This window comes from Falco punctatus (genome assembly GCF_963210335.1).
Source record: "Falco punctatus genome assembly, chromosome: 1".
NCBI lineage: Eukaryota > Metazoa > Chordata > Aves > Falconiformes > Falconidae > Falco > Falco punctatus.
The window spans coordinates 40,283,644-40,302,169 of NC_137580.1; the positions used below are offsets into that span (position 1 = coordinate 40,283,644).

At 44.4% G+C, this 18,526-nt stretch overlaps 1 protein-coding gene across 1 annotated transcript in view; it reads left to right on the top strand.

The window, feature by feature from the left end:
- Positions 1 to 271: 271 nt before the first annotated feature.
- SLC4A11 (solute carrier family 4 member 11) overlaps positions 272 to 18,526 on the top strand; it is a 134,197-nt gene continuing 115,942 nt past the window's right edge. The window contains exon 1 of the mRNA XM_080396461.1: positions 272 to 10,863. Coding sequence (XP_080252587.1) covers positions 10,842 to 10,863 — 22 coding nt within the window. The 5' untranslated portion in view covers positions 272 to 10,841. The remainder of the gene's footprint in view (positions 10,864 to 18,526) is intronic.

Here is an 18,526-nt window from a genome sequence, read left to right on the forward strand (position 1 = left end):
CCTGCTGTTGAGTTCCAATGATGGCTCTGATGAGAACTTACAGATAATGACCTTTTTTGGGGTTTTTTTTCCCCTGTAGGAGAAACTGATGTGAGATGAATTTAACCAGTAGCCCCTAGTATAGATAGATGCTGGTTTATTGCTCTAAAGGTCTTTTGTGCTGCTATAGTAAAAATTAGGGTAATGCCTTCCCCTCTGAATGTGTTGCATCTTATAAACGTGATATTTCTGTTATCAGATATATATCTGAATATATCTGTTGCTGTGAGGCAACAGAGCTCTTGGAGATAGGGCTGTCAGACAATGTTACTGTGTGGGCATGACTGCTTGCCAGCTTACACAAATCTGAACTTGAATTGGGCTGGGCTCTCTCAGTTCGGAGGACGTCTGCTCAATAGCCTCTCAAATCAGCTGGAGATGACTTCCTCTGAGTGCACATGAGGAGGGTTGCAGACAGGAGGTGCTGACAGCATCCCATCTCTTGGCAGGGTAGTTATGCGTAGCTGTGGTGAGTCTGAAAAGATCTGATACCCGTTTGGATGTGGTGAGGTCACACTGACAACAGAGACACACCACATTTCACAACTCCCAGCTCATCAACTCCCAGTCTGAAGCAAGCGGGATGTGTGATAGCTGGAGCCTGAAGAGGACTTGCTTGCTTTTGAGTGGGTCTCAGGGCAGATACAATCTGCTGTTGCTTTTTGAAATGGCTTGCATGGCAGCTAAGAAATGTCTTGGTCCCTTTCCCACCTGGAGGAGGCACTTAAACTGATGTGCTTCATCTGGCTAGGGAGCCTGTCTCCCCTGACGCCTTTAGGTGATAAGATCTGGTAGGTAGGCTCCAGAAACCCTACAGCAAGTCCTAGCTAGCTGCTCTTGCTCTTGCTAAAAACTAATGCCCAAGAGACCAGTTGAGTGTGGCTCCAGGACAGAAAGCAAGCCAAAGTCTGGCCTTGGTTAACACTTTTCTGTTTCATGTCTGTGTTCAGAGCAGCCAGCAACTGGGCTGCTGTGTTTCATCTTTGATCTGAAGCTGTGATGCTCCCAGTGTGACTGTACCCATCCTTAGAGGCCAGCTCTCCTTTTACCTGAGAAGGCTGCTGAAATATCAACTGATTTTTTTGTTTGTTTTGGGGGGACTACTGTTACCTTGTTGCTGCTGCTGAAGTTGGTGGCTATGGGCTTTATGAAATGCTGGTCATAAAAAGACAGTTCGAAGGAAAATACTAACTTGGTTGTAGCTCTTTCTTTCAGAGAGACCTCTCTGGCTTTCATTAGTGTTTTTAGGCTCTATTTTAAATCTCTCTTGCTTGTTAAAAGTCCCGAGGTGAGACAGGACTCTTGGTGGAAAAAGTATGGTCATGATGGCAGTAGGAAAGTAAATGTTTTGTTAGCATGCCTTGGATAACGCACGCAAGATGGCAAGGGAAGTTGTTCAAACGCTTCTTGATCCTTTTTGGGGAGCCACTGCTGTGTAGCCAGTCTGCTTGCACGGTCTACCTTGGCTTGAGGTACTTGGGTGGGTAAATGCTACTGCTGGAGATCAGTGTTTCCCTTCAGAGTGGTGCTTACCTATCCCCAAAGTTTCTTAGCAGTCTGACCAGTATTGCTTATTGGAGACTCATTGTGTAAACGGATAACTTGCATCTGGGGGGGGACCCAAACAAAAAAAATCCAAAATTAACAAGCTACCTTACAACTTTGCCATGTTCTCTGCAATGAACTGTATTTTCTTACACAATCCTCCAGGAGAGCAAGAGACTTGTCTGCCTCTGATTGCTATCTCATGGCAGGCAAGTCAGAGTTTCCTTTGGTTTGACTGCATTTAGAAACTGTAATTCTGTGAGGAAAGCTTGTGGTCTGCATCTGTCAGAAAGGCCACTCGGACCAAGCACTCAAGGCAGAGAAGCTGGTGTGGGAAGGTGTGTGTGCACTGCTGTGGCTGTCTGTAGTCCTCCAAAGAGAAAGGTTAGGAGGACATGAATAAGCCAAAACAGGGTGTTTGGCAGGGCTTTGATGGAAACTATATATTTTATATATAGTCTTTCAGCCATGTAGCATAACTGCTTTCTCTGTGGGACCAGCTATTGCTGTGAGGCTGGGGGTGGGCTGTTAGTGTAAGTTGTGGGAGAAGAAATGTGCGGGCATCTCATGCTGGTCCAGACTGACAAAGCTATGGGTCTCTTCATCCTCCTTTCTGTGTGTGCTGACACCAGGTCCCTCCTGCAACATGTTACTAGGGCTGTGAATTGGGCAACAGTGAGTCAGTACTGGGATGCTGGTGGGATCCACACCTTCTGAATTGTGGTGTGCCATGCATCTCCATAGCTAAGGCTGTCCAGGGGAGGGCCACCATGTACAATCAGCATGGTGTTCATGCTCTGTGGTGCAGCAGAGCTGTTATGAAGGCTGGCAGGAGTTTCTGCACACAAGCATTCCTCTGCTTTAGCAGTGCTTTACCTGAAGACCTCCCTGGTGCTGAGACTCGGCTGTGGTGCTTGAATAGTCTTAGAGGAGCAAGTATACATGGATGCTTTCTTATTCCAGTCCCACCTTGAGCCACCCAGCTCAGGACAGCTTTCCTGTAATGCTCACACTGAGGGAGCAAGCATATGAGATCTTTGCCTTGGCCATTTTGCAACTGAGGGACAAAATCCCAAAAGCATCCTTCTAGCCCTCTTCTGCATGGAGATACTTGTCTTGCGGTCACTCTGGGCAAACTTTCAGGCCTGTTTTTCCTTCAGGGACAGGAACTGTTGTTTGGTCTCATTCTGCAACATGACTCACTGTTGCTTTCAGGAGCAACAACAGCAGAAATAGGCAGCATCCCTTAGAATGTGATTATTCTTAATTTGTGCAGGATGTAGAATTCTGAAATGGAATTTTACTTTAACTGGGTGGCTGCTGTCCTGAAGGGAAAGTGCCTTTTAATTTCTTGAATGAAAATATTGGCAGTCTTACGTTAGTAAAAATTTAAATTTGTATTGTAGGATAAATGAGGTTGGAAGGGAGGTCTGGAGGTCTCCAGTACAATACCTTGCTCCAAGATAAGTGGCTTTTAAAGTGAGGCCAAGTTTCTAAGAGCTCTGTCCAGTCAAGCTGTGAATACTTCCAAGGATGGGAGATTCTCCCACCTCCCTGAGATCCTGATCCAGTGCTTAAATGCTATCTTTAAGGAAGAAATGGAAAACATCACAATATTATTGAGTTGGAATTTCCATTTTTACAGCTAACATTTGCTACTGTGTGCCTTTTGAAGTCTGTCTCCTATATTGCCTTATGCTGGATAGCTGTGTGCAGTGATGAGAGACCTGCTCAGCCACTTCCCCAAACCGGACAAATCCATTTCTCCCACTGCTTTCATACAGCATATGCTCCAGTCCCTGGTGTTCTGGTATTTCTCCACTGGTTGCATTTCAATTTGCATCTTGTGCTGGAAAGCCCAGGACTAGAGGCAGCACTCCTGATGTGGCCTCACCAGTGCCTAAAGGGGGAGGAATTGCCAGAAAGTTACAGAAGAACCTCTGTAGCCATGATACCTGGTAGAGAGTGTTGTGGCTGCAGATGCCAGGGAAAGCCCACTGCTTCCCCAGGTCAGAACTAACGTGCTCTCACACAGAGGGTGAGAAGTTGTCAGGTAGCAAATTTGAATTTGGCTTTGTGTTGATTTCTAATGGCTGTTAGAGCTGCTTGCTTGGAGTCGGCGGTTAAAAGCCTCGCAGCACTGTACAAGGGGAGTGTAGCTTTAGTGATTGGATATCTCTTCAAAAGTTTCTCCTGCTCTAGATAAGGCAGAACACAAAACTGCATAAGGTCAGACAAGTAATAGTTTGAATCTTACTGTGAATCTACAAAGGAATGGTAGCGATGTTACTTTGCCTTGACCTAGAGATAACCACCGTGGGCTCTTGGTTGCCTGAAAGGGAAGCGTGCCTCTGCGCAACCTGGTTCACATGTGTCTGTGTCAAAAAGATGCCCCGTCGAGACAGCCCTCACCCATGATGAGCAAACCCACAGCTTTAGCTGTTTCTCTGGATCTTGCTAGATCGTGATTGATGGCATCCTCAAAGATATTTCAACAGCAACAATAACCACCCTACACCTCTGGTCTGGTATCGGTGCATTCTTTCAATAGTTTTAAATGTTGGCGTTTCCCCAAACAGCTTGCTTCCTCCTCTGTTCCTTTAGGAGAGGTGATGTGCTTGCTTGTGAGGGAAGGTGAACCGATGCTCAGGCTCATTCTTGTCTTGCAAGAAGGTGATAAACAAAAGGTTTGCATGCAGCAAACAGGCTGTAGCCTGGTATCAGCTCTCAGATTAGTTGTAATTGAAAGGTGTAAAACTTTATGCACCAGCTGCTGCTTTAGCACTGAAATAATAGGCTTCCCCAGGTGATTAGCCTGTTGATTTTTGAGTTGAAGGTTTTCACCTGTACAGGGAGACCAGAGGACTCCTCGGGTGATTTCCTGGATTCCTTTGTATGTGGCCAGGCTTGCTAATGGGGCAACTCTGCCTTGGACCTGCCTTGTTTCCTAATCTGCTGGAAACTGGCATGACCAATGCTCGTACGTGAAAGAAATGTCTGATCTGACATCTCATTAGGATTTCAACAGTGTTATGCAAATGTATGTTCTTGTCCTAACAACATGTTTGAACCCATCTCTATTAAACTTTGCCTGTGTTTTTTTGTTTTTTTTGTTATTTTTCTAGGAAGTGAGACTAGTATACTGCTTGTTCCAGGTCTGGCTCTGCTCTGTTGGGAGCAGTTCAGGCATTGATGTATCTGTCTCTATTCAGTGGTGGTTCAAAATGGGTCTGTCTGGGATAGCTGGTTTATTATATGCTGAGGAACGTGCCCTAGATCAGAACTGTTGGACAAAGCTGTACATCTGCTGAAGCTGTCCTTTGGACTGTGTTTTTTACAAGCTAGATGTAAGTAATCTTGCTAAATCAGCAGCCAAAGGTAAAATAAGTGAGTGCGGGGATTTTCCTTTTTTTTTCTAGTGTAGTTTCTCCCAGTGTTTGTCCATAACACTGCTACCACCCCAAATCTTCCTTTTCCTGCCCCACTGATGGGTTCAGCTGCAGTTTCCCCCTGCTCCTGGGAATGGAGCAGGACACTGCAGCTAGTCTGGGGCAGAAGTGGTGAGAGATGCCAGTCCCTCCCTATCCACATGTCTGGGTCTGATGTTGTCAAAGACAATATCTCTTTGCAGTAAGTTCTTGGATTGGAGTCTGACATCTGAATAGCCAGAGCCTCCACACATCTGCACAAACATGTTTGTACGTCGATATCTCTGCTTGTGCAAAATAATCCTCAGACTAATCCAACAGGCTGTTAGTTTATTAATCTCTGGGTTCTTGTGTTCTTGCAGTTATAGATTCCCTTTCAAATTAGCTATTCTTCCCTTGAGAAGCAGGGAAGAAAAACATATCCCCCAAGAATAGAAGGGTTCAGCTGTTCAGACCCCATCAGCCCCCTGGCATCTCCGTGCCCAAGATAAGGGAATTAAGGAGTGAGTTTGTAATAACACAACAGTGCAGTGATGCCCTGTGAGCAGGGATGAAATGGCTGCTCTGTGTGCTGGAGGCTTGTAGCAGACAGCTTGCTCAGCCTGGGGATGCCTTTTATTTTGAACTGAAATAAAAATAAATGTCAAAGTCTTCGCAAGCTGTTGTTGTGACTGAAAGAGGTACATTGTCTTCAGAAATGCTCCCCTGGACTTGTGTGCACCGTGAGCTGTCACAGTCCTTGAAGAATCAAACTTGATTGAGCTCCTAGCACTGTCTGCATTCAGATCTTGTCACTTTGAGATCTATTGTAGTCTCTGCACTGGGTATTTGAAGTAGACTGATAACTATGTAGGAGATGTTCTTAGCTGCTTTTTCCCCTAAAGGAAGCTAGGTTTTATGTAATGGTGCCATGGGTGTCCTTCTGACAACCAGCTACAGCCAAACTTGACAGGTGATCTCAAAGCCTTTTACAAGACTAAAAGGAGAGGCACGCAGAGGGAAGGAACTAACTAGCATCCCTGCTAAAGAGTTTCCTTGCACTGCAGTGGATGTTGAGGAATCTACCTGTGATCTTGAATCCAGGGAGAAATCAAAGTCACTGACTTTGTTCTCCTTTTCACGGAAACACTTGTTTACTTGGCACCAGTCTCAAATACTAGAGTCTTGTCCAATTTGGATTATGTAGCCACTTCTGTTGTGTGTTGTCATCTCCCCCACCCCCACCCCACCCCCCACCAGTTCCTCAATGCAGAGGAAGGTTGGGGGCTGCCCTTTGAGCATTCAGAGCACTGCAGTCTCATTAGATAAAGCTTGCTGGAAGGAGCATGGTTGTATTAAATTTTCACTTTGGTGAGTCCCTTAATTATGTACGGTTGAACTTTTTTCCCTTGGCTGGCATAGTTCGTGATGAATGATGGTCCATGACAGAATAGCAAAACTGGCTTGCAGCATAACATAGCTGAGCTGAGATGGGCAGCAAGCAATGCTGGTAGTGGGTGCAATCCCCTCCAAAAACTGGTTTGCTATGATCTTGGAGCACATACGCAAGGCAGTTGGTGCAACTGGATTTGAGGATACTGGCTTGCAGGAAAAACAAGCTGTTTGGAAGAAGGGTATTTTGGTGGACACACAGCAATGTTCCCGTTGCTTCAGGAAAACTGGATACATCCAGGTTATTTAAGACCTGAGAGCACATGGATGAGCCCAAGAAATTCTGCAGGTTTGAGGGGGCTTGCCGAAGTCTCCTGAAGCAAAGGCTTTGTGTGCACACATGTACATGTAAAACCAGAAACAGCATGTGGCTGAGGTGGGAGTTAAACCTTCCTCAATATTGGTGTGGACGAGTTTCTCAACTTGTTAGGGCAATATCAGTTTGTGTAAGAAAATGGAAGTGGGTGAGGTTGTTATTAAGACTGAGGTAACTTCCTGATGCTAGGATGGGTAGGACTGCCCTTCTAAGAAACAAGAAAGCAAAGGAAGGGTGCTGCAGCTGCCTATCCTGCAAGTCACAGTGCCTTCAGGAGTTTACTGCACGAGCACGGGACAGCGATCCTGTCCTTTATTCACATCTATTCATAAACCTCTGCAGCTCAGACTGGGTTAGTGAGCCTATGCTGAAACAAAACACAGCTGGAGGGAAAGGACCTGGCACCTGCTGCTCAGTCCCTTTCTGGTAAGGAAAAGGAGGTGATGAGCTGCAGTGACTTGTATTGGGATGAAAGGATGGAGGTAGGATTGCTCTTAATGTCAAGGACGGAGCTATTGGAACTGGGCAGAGCAGCACTTAAACTGATCTTTGTGGTTGAGGTAGGAGAGCTGTGACGTGACATACATGCGGAACTGATGTTGGACTCATTAAAGCTTAATTAGAAGGCTCTTAACACTGTAAATAAAGAATTGATCCTGGGGGATTGGGGAATTTTAAGAAACTGATATAAGGCTTCAGGGTCTCCTAAGGAAACATCGTGTGGAAAAAGCCTGTGAAGTGGGAGCAGCATCCCAACTACTCCAAATGGCTGGAAAGTCAAGAGATCATAATTTTAACTGGATCAGACACATTCTTTAGTTTGACATCATCGGGTTCAGAGGGTGCCCTTCTTAACTTTCTGTTAGTCTTGTTATTACCCTTAAACTTACAAGGAAGGTTTTGAAAGGGGATTGCTGTGCCCAGCAGTTGTTGTAAGCATGACCTTGCAGAACAAGTCGAAGCTGATGTATTTGGATCCGAGCTGAGACCACCAACAAGCACTTGGTTTAGAAGAGATAGGGAGAATGACTGTCCAACCTGTCCTGTACCAAAAGCACAGTTGTTAAAAGCACTGTAGGATTACAGAACTACTAATGAGGACTCTGCCTAGGTTGAGGATCCAAAAAACCTCATTTATGAAAGCAATCCCACTGTAAACAAGTTTTTAGTCTCAGTAAATAGACACTAAGTGCTGGGAAATTGCAAATGGAGAAACTGAACTGCAAGGGGTAACATTTAGGGGTAGACTCCTGTTCTGGAACAGGCTTCATTACCTTTCTGTAAGCCGTTAATTCAATAAAGCGGTGTAACAGATCTGTTTCTGCCTCATTTTCAGATGCTATCATCTGCTTTTATTGTACCTTGAATAAGGTATGAAAAACTTTGTGCGGATGGAAAGCTGACAAGGGCTAGAAAAACAAGACAAAAGCATATAAAACTGGCCTCCTTGAGAGTGTGGGCTGACACAAGGGGAAGAAAGAGCTGCTGGGGTCAGGGCTGAGGTTAAGTTTGCATAATATGTACCTCTAGTTGCTTACCCTTCTAACATAAACCTCAAAACACATGACAAAATCCTTCCTCTTCAGCTCAAAAGTGAAACTGAGTAAACTGAGGAAATCCAGCCTCTGCAGAAAGAGGTGGTATGTTACTCTTGGATCATGGGTAGATTTTTCTGCTTTAAAGATCTGGTATGTCATTGATTAGCAGCACATATACTTGGCTTTCACTAACAAATGGTGAAATTCTCAAATACTGCAATTAAGCCTTTGCAGATGCACTAGCAGAGTTTCATTTTAAGCCTGAAATGCCGTAGTTAGGTGTTGCCAGACTTTGAAGCTCCTTCTGAAGGAAGGCTATCAGAGTTCTGACTTTCCATATAGCCTCTACCACAGAAGGTTTAGCAGACTGCTTGAAACTTGTGCATATGTCATTGACGTTGGTATAAGCTTAGGACTGGAGACGCCTTCTTCATCTGAATGTTCTAGACATCAGACTGGCAGGCACTTAACTGGGTAGTTGTATTTATAACCTTTGCACCCTGCGTGACTAGTGTACAACTGATTTCTGTCTTTGGGTACTGTGTAGACCTGCTCACTAGAGCTGGAAATCTCCGGAGCAATCTCTATCTACTGTAGTAGAATTGCCTGTTGTTGACTTCATGCAGGAAGATGTGACTGTAGGTCATGCTTTTCCATCTCTGTTCCAAAACATAAAGGCAAACTGAATAATAATCAGATACAAGGCTATACAAATATTGAATAAGGCTTAGCAAATGCACTGGTGTTCCAGATCTGTTTCTCTTAAGCTTAATGCCCAACATGCAACTTGCCAAACCGTTAAAAACGTGCAGCCCACAAAAGCAGTGCTCTAAAGCACAGAATGATGGAACTAATGCTGTGTGTTTTATGGTTGAGTAATTAAAGGCTGACTTGCACTCTTTCACTCCAAAATAAGGAAAAACTTACAGAAGCGAATTTCTGCTTGCTACTGTGAAAGTGTTTCCCAGTGTGCTTCTGGTGACAGTGTTGTTCATCAGCAGGTTTGCATTTCCAGAGCTGCCAGCCAGACTCTGCTCTTTAAAACAACAGCCTCCAACAGCAAAGGGCTTTTCCAGTTGAGCAGCAAAGGACATAAAAAATATACTTCATCCAACAGCCCTTCTGACAAGAATAATTGGTGAAATGAGGATCCTCCATGACAGAGAAAGGCATGTTCTGTGGTGGAGCCAGTGAGGACTTCTTGCCATGTCTGTCTCTATACTGTCCCTTGTTACACCTCTTTGGTCTTCCCAGGCTGCTACTGTGGCTTATTGGCTTAAAACCTGGGCTCTGAATCTCCTTCAGTCACAGATTCTCCTGGTATATCCCCTACTGCTGCAAATTTTCTCTTTTTTTTTTTTTTTTACTGGCTCCTATTCATTACTTCCTGCTTGCCCCATACTTGCTTCCAATTTTACTCAGCAAAGCCGAAACCATTGAGTCTTAAGTTCTAAAGTCTAAGGGTTGTTGAGCATATGCAATTTAGCTGCTCTTTCTCCTCTCCTCAAAAGGCTTATAATTTGCCTAGGTTTTTGGTGATGACAAAAATCAAATTTGACACAAAAAAGCTATCCCCTGTTCATTAAAGTCTCAGTTCTAAATCATGGGTCCAAGGCTTTTCAAAAAAAGTCACCAGAAATTGAACAAAACAATGTGTTTATTCCCATGCTGCTTTCTGAGAAGCAGTTGAATTCACATGTTCCAAAACAACTCTGCCTGAGGCAGACCCGGCTAGCATGCAAACTCCTATCTTGAACAGCCAGGACTCGGTGAATGTAAAAGCAACTGAAAACAGTACTGGGAAGGGTTAGGCAGCCTTAATAACACTGTCTAAAGATGTAGTCTTGGAAGGAAGATTGTCTGTCTAAAAACTTTTTTTTTTTTAATCAAGTCTTGCTGAATTCCCATAAGAACACGAAGGATTTAATTCAGACTTGCCACACTCTTGCGCAGACCTCTGCAGACCCCACATCATTCCTGTTTAAATAGCCCAGTATTCTTGAATCTACCACAATAGCACAAAAGACAAATGGAAGTGATTGTGTGCTTGAGAGTCTATTTTCTTTAATGGATGCATTTCAGGGGTCATGGGCCATGTGGCCCTCCCTTAGATATACAATCAGACCCTGAAAGAACATTGTCTGCTGGAGAACTTCCTCTGACACACCACCCTGCTGAAACAGCATGACAACAGCCGTGTTTCATTTTTCAAAGAGCTGCATTCAGCCAACTTTGTAATTAGGACAATGAGGAATACGTATCTCTAAAGCAGCGTGTCTTTTAATAGTTGATTTATTTTTATGGGTGTGATTCAACAACTTCTTAAAAACTTCATCTCCTACTGTCTGTATCTTAAGGAATAAGCCTGGTGTTGATCTAGTGATCCTTTAAATGGAAGCCTGGAGTTGGCTGGCTACACTGTTTTGAAAGTATTTTTATCAATGTTATACCAGTGTTTGGGCTCTTCAGACTTGCTCCTTGGCCTCTCTGTTACCGGCAGTCTTGCGGTGTGTTCATCTGACCCACTCAAGTGAGCGTCTTGCAATGGAGATGTTTCCTGTGAGAGGTTAGTGATGTTTGTCTGACCTGATATCAGTGCATGAGCTCCACGATGGCCAGCGTGAACGCATGTGTTGCTGGGGGGCTGCATTCTCCCTGTTTTGGGGGCTGAGGGGGAGGAGACAGGCAGAGTGTTCTGGGGATTTTTCTGTCTGGCTGCCCAGGTCGGGGGTTTGTGGTGTGGTGCCTGGTCCTTCATAGTGGGCTTGGAGAGAATGCTTTTGAAGTAGTTTGGGTTTTTTTCCCCCCCCTGTTGGTTTGGCCGCCATTTGTGTAAGGGCTGTAGCATGTTGGTGACTTGTGCAGTCCAAACACCCCACAGGCACTGGAGGATCCTTTCTTTCCCATCCAGGCTAAGGGGTAGCAATGTGATTGTGATGCTCAACCAGGAGTTTCCCTTCTGCTCTTGTTGCTTTTTTAATACCATATCTCTAGTACTGGAGTGTGAAGAACCTTTGCCCAGATCCTCTTCTATGCTAGGGCTTTCTGCCCTCCTGGTTCCGTACTAGGAGGTGCTGACGTGTCAGTAATCCTTCCTGTACAGCACCTCTAGACATGTAATCTTTTTTTTTCCCCAGGCCTGAATTATGCTGGCAAGCATGGCATGGTGCTGCCAGCAGGACTGGGCACTGGGTTTTGGAACTGGGAAGACAAACTGCAGTGGGAGATCTGTGTCTGCTAAAACAGTCGAGTCCATGTCAGTTAAGCTGCTTCTGTTCCCATCAGAACCATCCCTCAATGCTCCCTGAAGCACTGGCTGCTTGAGTGCGTTGTGTACAACTTCTGTCTTTAAAGCTGAAGCCCTACATCTGTTGCTAAGTGTGTTGTCGTATCTTTTGCCTTCCTTGGTACTTTCCAAGCTTCTCACGCTTTGAGCATTAAAAAATAGTTGTGTTTCGTGTGCAGCCTGGCCTTAACATGGGTGCCAAGCGTTGAGATGAATGAAGTTGACCACCAGCTTTGCCCCTCCACCCTACTAACTGATCACATCAAATTCAAGCTACATTCATTGACAGAAACTTAAATTGCTCTTGGCATCTTGGGTGGGCTGAGTATCTCCCTGATAAGTCCTTGAAGGGTCTTGCTTGTAATAATGTTCCTCAGTCCTTGGCGTGGGCGAACAGCACTGAACTCGCAACAGAGCTCCATGGTAACAAGCAATGGGATTAACAAGAAAAATAGCCAGTTCTCTTGGTTACTAGCTTTTACACAATAGCCTTGCAGCTGGAGGAGCACATGGCTGGACGAGGCGTGCCCTGGGTTCAAACTGAAGTAGTCGCAACTGCCACTTTATGGTCCTACCGCCCAAGATTTGTTCTTCTAATACGCTCTCAGGCCAGGGATGAGGTCTGCTCTGGAGGTGGAGTAAGTTCAGAAGGGACTCGGAGAGAGGAGGCTGTGAGCACAGTGATAGGCACCAATTTCATGTCTGCTCCAGGTGTTGCTGACACCTTTGGGACCAGAGTAGCTAGAAAAATGTACTTTTGGCTGATTTGGGTTTCAGCATCACAGTCTTAAGGAACTTTCTCTTGGTATGGCATGAGGAGCAAGCAGGACAACAGATAAGGAAACTGTATTTTCTCAAAGCCACAGTATTTCTATTTCTCATTAGAGGGTGATGATAGCTGGCAAGAGGAGATATTTTTTAAAAAAAATCTCACAGACTTTCAAATGCTATTAACAATAACTCTTGTACGCTTGAGGGTAGCTGGTTTCTCAGTAGTCCAAGCTTGTATATGTTAGTACCACTGGGCTGCCTGCCTAGAAAGGCTTCAAATTCTGTGCTGTGAAAGAGTTGAGGATTTCCCTTGCATATAGGCAGACCTCTACCTGAAGGTGAACACCTCCATCTGGGCGACACCAGTCCTTGTCTACAGCAGATGCTGTTCAGTGCCTAGAAACTGGTCAGGACTTCAGCTGACCAGGCAGTGCAAGAGTTGTCTCTGGATCGCCAATTTCAGAGGCTTTTGGCCAACAGTGCATTTGCAATGTTGCATTGCTTCAGCCCCTAACCCCTCCCAAAGGAAAGGAGTCCTCATGCTCATCTCTTAATTATTGTGTATTAGAATTGTATGAATATAAGAGAAAACCAAGTAGGGCCACGAGGCACACCAACTAGTGAGTTTAGGTACTGAAATTTGAGCCTGGCTTTGCCCTGGGTTTGGGGTGAACAGTGTAGGATCAGCTTGAGAGGGGTTTGGGCACTGGTTTCTAGCACTGTCAGGTGTTAAACTTGGGAATCTGCACACACACACACACACACACACACACACACCTTTCAGAGATGACTCCTTTAAGTGCACAGCTACTGAACAACACCAGCCCAAACGGGAGACCATGGCCCAGGCGTAAGTTCTGGGATGCTGGTGGCAAGGGAAATGGTCAAAAGTTGTTCACCCCCTTGGTGGGCTGATGTGTGGGGAGTCAGTGTGCTACATCTGGCCACGTTCCCATGTTGCATGGTAGTATGGAGAGGAGGAGGAGGTCAAGAATAAGCGTGGGTGAGGAAAGGGTTGTGTAAGTGCCCTCCACAGAAAGATGCGGGAATAATTTTGAACACTGAATTTCTATCAGCAACAACAGAATTCAGGTGTAGACATCTTGAATTAGTAACTGTTCATGCAGAGCAGAGAAACAGTTAACCTGCGGTGGTAACTGCTGATGAAGCATTACATACTTGTTTCTCACAAGTTTAAGTATTTTTATTTTTCCTTTCTGGTAATGAACATCTCCTAACCTGACTGAAAAACTATGATAAGCCATAGTACTGCTCCCCACTGCATTTTGTGTATGTGTATATGTATGTATGACTCCCATCTTGATTAGAGGATGAAAACTGTACAGATAAGGTACCTCTGCTGGAAAGGCACTTGAAGAGAAACCCTTTCTTTATGAGAAGCTTAAATTATTTTTCCCTGTGGAATTATCTTGGCTTTTCTTAAAATGGCTTTCTTTTTTGAGCACTATGTGATGGCGTTTAAATAACATTTTATATCTCAAAAGTACTAAGTGTGCACTAAATTCTACTGTAACTATTAGGAAATAAAACTTCTGCCTGTTGGCAGAAAATGGATGTGATGCTTCTGTATTTGAGTCATTTACTACCTTAAATAGTAAAAGATGGGGGTCTGGCAGACAGTTATGAGCCCAAGTGTGACACAGATATCTAGTAAGGAGACCAATGCAGACAGGCACAGGAAGCTTGACAAGATGAGCACTAATTCTCTGAGGCAGGTTTCTATTAACATGACTTTTTCTTGAGTAATTTTCAGCTGTAGCTCTTGTCTCAGACTCTTCTATGTGGATATATTAAATGGTACATGGTGTACCAGACACTGAGAAATGTACTACAGGGAAGGGATGTATCCACGCTGTGGTGTGGATTCTTCTCCCAGTGGATAAGGGTTTATAATTGCAAATACCAAAATACAAAGGTAGAGACTAGCTGTATGAGGGTGTTATCTGTTTTGCTCAAGTTGTTTTTAAATAAGCAAAAAGCTTTTTTCTCAAGTAAACCTCCTCTGCCAGAGAGGGGAAGAATAGATTTCTTTAAATACCAAGGTTTTTAGCTTAACTGGTGTCCTTGTGGTTTGTCAGCACTGTGTATTTGTGGGTTCCTGAAGGAAGGAAAGTATGGGTAGCGATTACACATCTCACTTTTGTTTGTTCTTCATTGCCACAACTTTACTCTCTCTTTTATCAGCTGATACTGATGTCTTGTTAGCTTGGTTTATCCCTTCCCCCTTTTGAAAACATTGCACTTTTCAGCTCCTCTAGCAAGCTGAAAACCAGATTGATCATTAATTCTTTTATTTTTTGTGGTACACATCCCAAGTGTATCTCATTCCCACTGCTGTTTTCTGCGTACTGTAGCACCGTTAAGCCCCTCTGCTTTTTCTCTAGCTGCTGTTCGTTGAGAGTAGGAATCAGTCTCTTCTTGTGCTGACAGATACATCAGTAAGTTGTCGCTTCCCTGCTGAACTAAAAATCTGCCTCTGATGTGTGAAGCTAACTATCAGCCTGAGTCGGTGTAGCTTAATCTTCATCTGGGGCACTCTGTTCATCACCATATGCCCCAATCCCCTTACTCAACTTGTCCAGGGTGTCCTGTGTGCCATGTGTGTTGCATGTTTTGCTCGCTGCCTCTAAGATAGCTATTGCCACCTCCCAGAAGGTGGGTTGCTTACCCATTGAGATGTGGGTTTTATATGCAAGCATCTGTTTATGGTGGTTTTCTCTTGCTATGCTTGTGCCTCACCTGTGAGGCTGGTTAATTATGATATCCCTGATTTAAGCTCTTCCCTTTAAGAGTGGGGATAGTGTTTGTCAGGAATGCTACTTGACTCTGAAAACAAAGCGCTTGGAAGCTGAGCCTCTTAGGAAAGCCTAATTGCTTAGAAATAGAAGTAGCTTTGCTTTCGCCTTCAAAAGGCAATAGGTGTCAGCTCTGGTGCAAATTAATCAGAGTCTGTGTATAGAGCATCAAGAAACCAAACGCCTAGATCCTTAACTAGCTGTTCTTAATTCTAGGCGCTTTGTACCATGCATTGTCACTGATGCATGTATTTAGATTTCAACAGAAGCTCTTTAGAGGATCATGGTCTCAGCAGCACACGCATTTCCCCATGAGGCAAAGAAGTGGTTTCCCTTGGCAAAATGTGTTTGCAAAACTTCTGCTACAGACTCCAAGGCTTGGTCTGGGAGATGGGTGACTTCGTCCTTCAAATTCCAGCTGAGTTCTGGCTGCTGGCAAGCTGTGGGGGCTCTGGTGGAATATTTATCATCCTATGCCATACGAACAGTTAGGGGGGATCCTGATGTGTTGATGCTGGACTGTTGCCTTCTATCAAAAATTGTGGAAGGTGTGATGTAGGTACTGTTTGCAGCAGTGCAAAGACTCTTGGAGAAGAGGTCTGTGCGTATAACTCTGACCATGACTGAGTTTGCACGCAGATAAAAATTAACTGGAGAGTATCCCACTGTCATGAATGTGCCATGGTCATTTGGTTTCTCCAGCTTTGCAGGTGACAGAATGTGAGAATGAAATGTTTCTGAAGGAGTCTTAAAGGATAGACTGCTTTGATATTTAAATATGCATCCGGGGAGGCGGGTAGTTGTGTGTCTTGGAGAAGAATGCAAGTTTATTTGCTTGCTTGGATGATTATTTGACCACCACTTGTAGTGTGAAATATGAATTTGGAGAGCAACTAATAGAATGGCTCCAGTGACTGCAGGCAGATGTGGGGTGGGGCATGCAGTCTCTGATGCTTATTCAATGAGCTCTGTTTTAAAGGTTGAATATGGAAATGCAACCATGCATGCACATCCTCATTCATCCTTACAAGGCCTTTGACTGTTGGGTTCTTAATTGCAACTTTCAGTTATACAGAGCAGGTTTGTGCGAAAGAATTGAGGGGAACCTTGAAAACAGTGGTTTAGGAAATCCAGGAGAGCAGCGCTGCAAGTTTGGCCTTGCTTTTCACTTCTGATGAATTTTGGAGGCTTTTGAAGCCTTAGGTGTTGCATGAGTGTATAAAAGCAAAGAGTGCTGCTCTTTACCTCCATGGTGTGAGAAGGAGTAACCTTGACCCCCATGGTGACAAGCCATCCAGTAGCTCTTCAGAGCTATTTCTGAGATGGGCTGACACGGTCTGCTCTACCTGACGTGGGACTGGATGACCACATGGAAAGGCAGTGTGAAATACATTTGTAATGCAACTTCAGATAAACCACGCTGTACACATGAGGTTTTAGCCTCCTCCAGAGTCCAGCTAAGAGCCAATCTGCTCCTGACAGTTCAGAAATGAAGATATGGTAGGATTTGTTCTGTACGCCGTCTTAAAATGAATAAATACAATTGGTCTTCTCTATTCAAGCACTAGCAAAAGCAGAGCAGGAGATAAAATGTTAATGCCCAGCCTATTTTGGCTGAAAATCTCTTGCAAAATAAATAGCGCTGCATGATAGACTGAACTAATTACAAGTCTACTTTCACTGCAGGTAAGAGTGGATGGGAAGAAAAAACCATCTTCAATACCTTCAAATATATTTGTGACTTCTGCACAAAAACTGTAGGCAGCCTGAAGCACTCAATCGCACATCCATGGATGCTCTTAACATGAAAAGGTCCATAATGCCCACCAGCCAGCCTGCCTGCCTGCCTAAAACAAGCTCTGTGACCGCCTGTAGGTCCCTCCATAAAGGCGGGTTTAGAAGTTTGAAGGTAAAACCAGTTGCTCTGGTCCCTCGTGTCTGAGGTAACAGTGCTTCCAAAATTAGGAAATAAGCTCTCTCATGAGGTTTACCTATTGGGATACTGTGATGTTAGTAAGGCTTGCGTTAAATGACCGCTAGTGATGATCTTAATGAGTGTGTTTGAAATTGCCAGTGGAAAAACATGAGGCAGGTGGTATTAAAAACAACATTTTAATACCTGCTTATGTTACCAGGCATTATCTTAATATAGAAATAGTGGTATCATCTGAGCACTTAAAATTAAATTTTACTTAAGGTCCCCCTCAGGGTAAGGCCATATATATCTATTACATAGCACTTGAAATAACCCCTCTTAGGTATCTGAAATTCCCTGTGGGTAGCTGAGCCTTTGGCTTATCCCATGGGTCGTTGCAGCAAGAATCTGCTAACCAAACCTAGTCTGATCCACTTAAATGAGCTCTTCCCTCAATGTCATCAGCATTTGGGGTGCTCATCCCTTGCAATAACACACATGGCCTTCTGGCCTTTCATCTTTGGGGAGAGCAGGAATCAGCATTGTGCCGTAGGCACCACAGGTGCTGTAATATTAGAATCATAGGATGGTTTGGGTGGGAAGGTACCTTAAAGCCCACCCAGTTCCAACCCCATTGCCACGGGCAGGGACGCCTTCCACTAGACCAGGTTGCTCCAAGCCCCATCCAGCCTGGCCTTGAACGCTTCCACAGATGTGACATCCACAACTTGTTCCTTGTTTTCCTCTCCTCTAGCAGTCTTGATGTGGCTTTAGGATGCTCTGTTCCGCTTGTGAGCACTCCTTGCCTGCAAAATGAGGGAGGATGACTGTGTTACATAAGACTTCTCTGTAACAGGGCATCCCCTTTGCAGAGTATTAGAGGGATGAGCTGTGTGTGGTCACACATCTTGCATGAACCTCCAGTTAGCTAATGCACTCGGGTATATTAGCCTAAAGTGTTCCTTCCATCTTCTCTGGTGGTGGTGTTTCTTTCAATCCAAATGAACTTTGAGGTGAAATGCAGAGCAACTCTTTGAAATTAAAGCTGCTTATGCTTAAAGTGCTGCAGAAGTCATCATGCTGGATTGCAAGATAGGTCTGTGTCTGCAACACCCCCAGTGAGAAGTCTCCCATGTGAGTAATTTCTACCTACTAAAAATCTAAAATTGACCCATGGGATGACACCCTGTATTACAACTGGAGAACAAATTTATCTTTTTCTGAGGCGCTGAGTGTTTAATCCCTGTGGACTCTCTCTCTTGAGATGCAGCTTTAGAATTTATAGCACATCTGAGAGTCTTTCGAACTTGGGCTCCGTCAACTAGTTTTTGGCTAAATGTCTGGTTTTGTATCTGATAAACTTTTAACTTGGAGTGTGTGAAAATAAATTCATAACTTGCCCATCCGTAATCCAAAAGGGCAGGCGTTCAGGACCACTTCA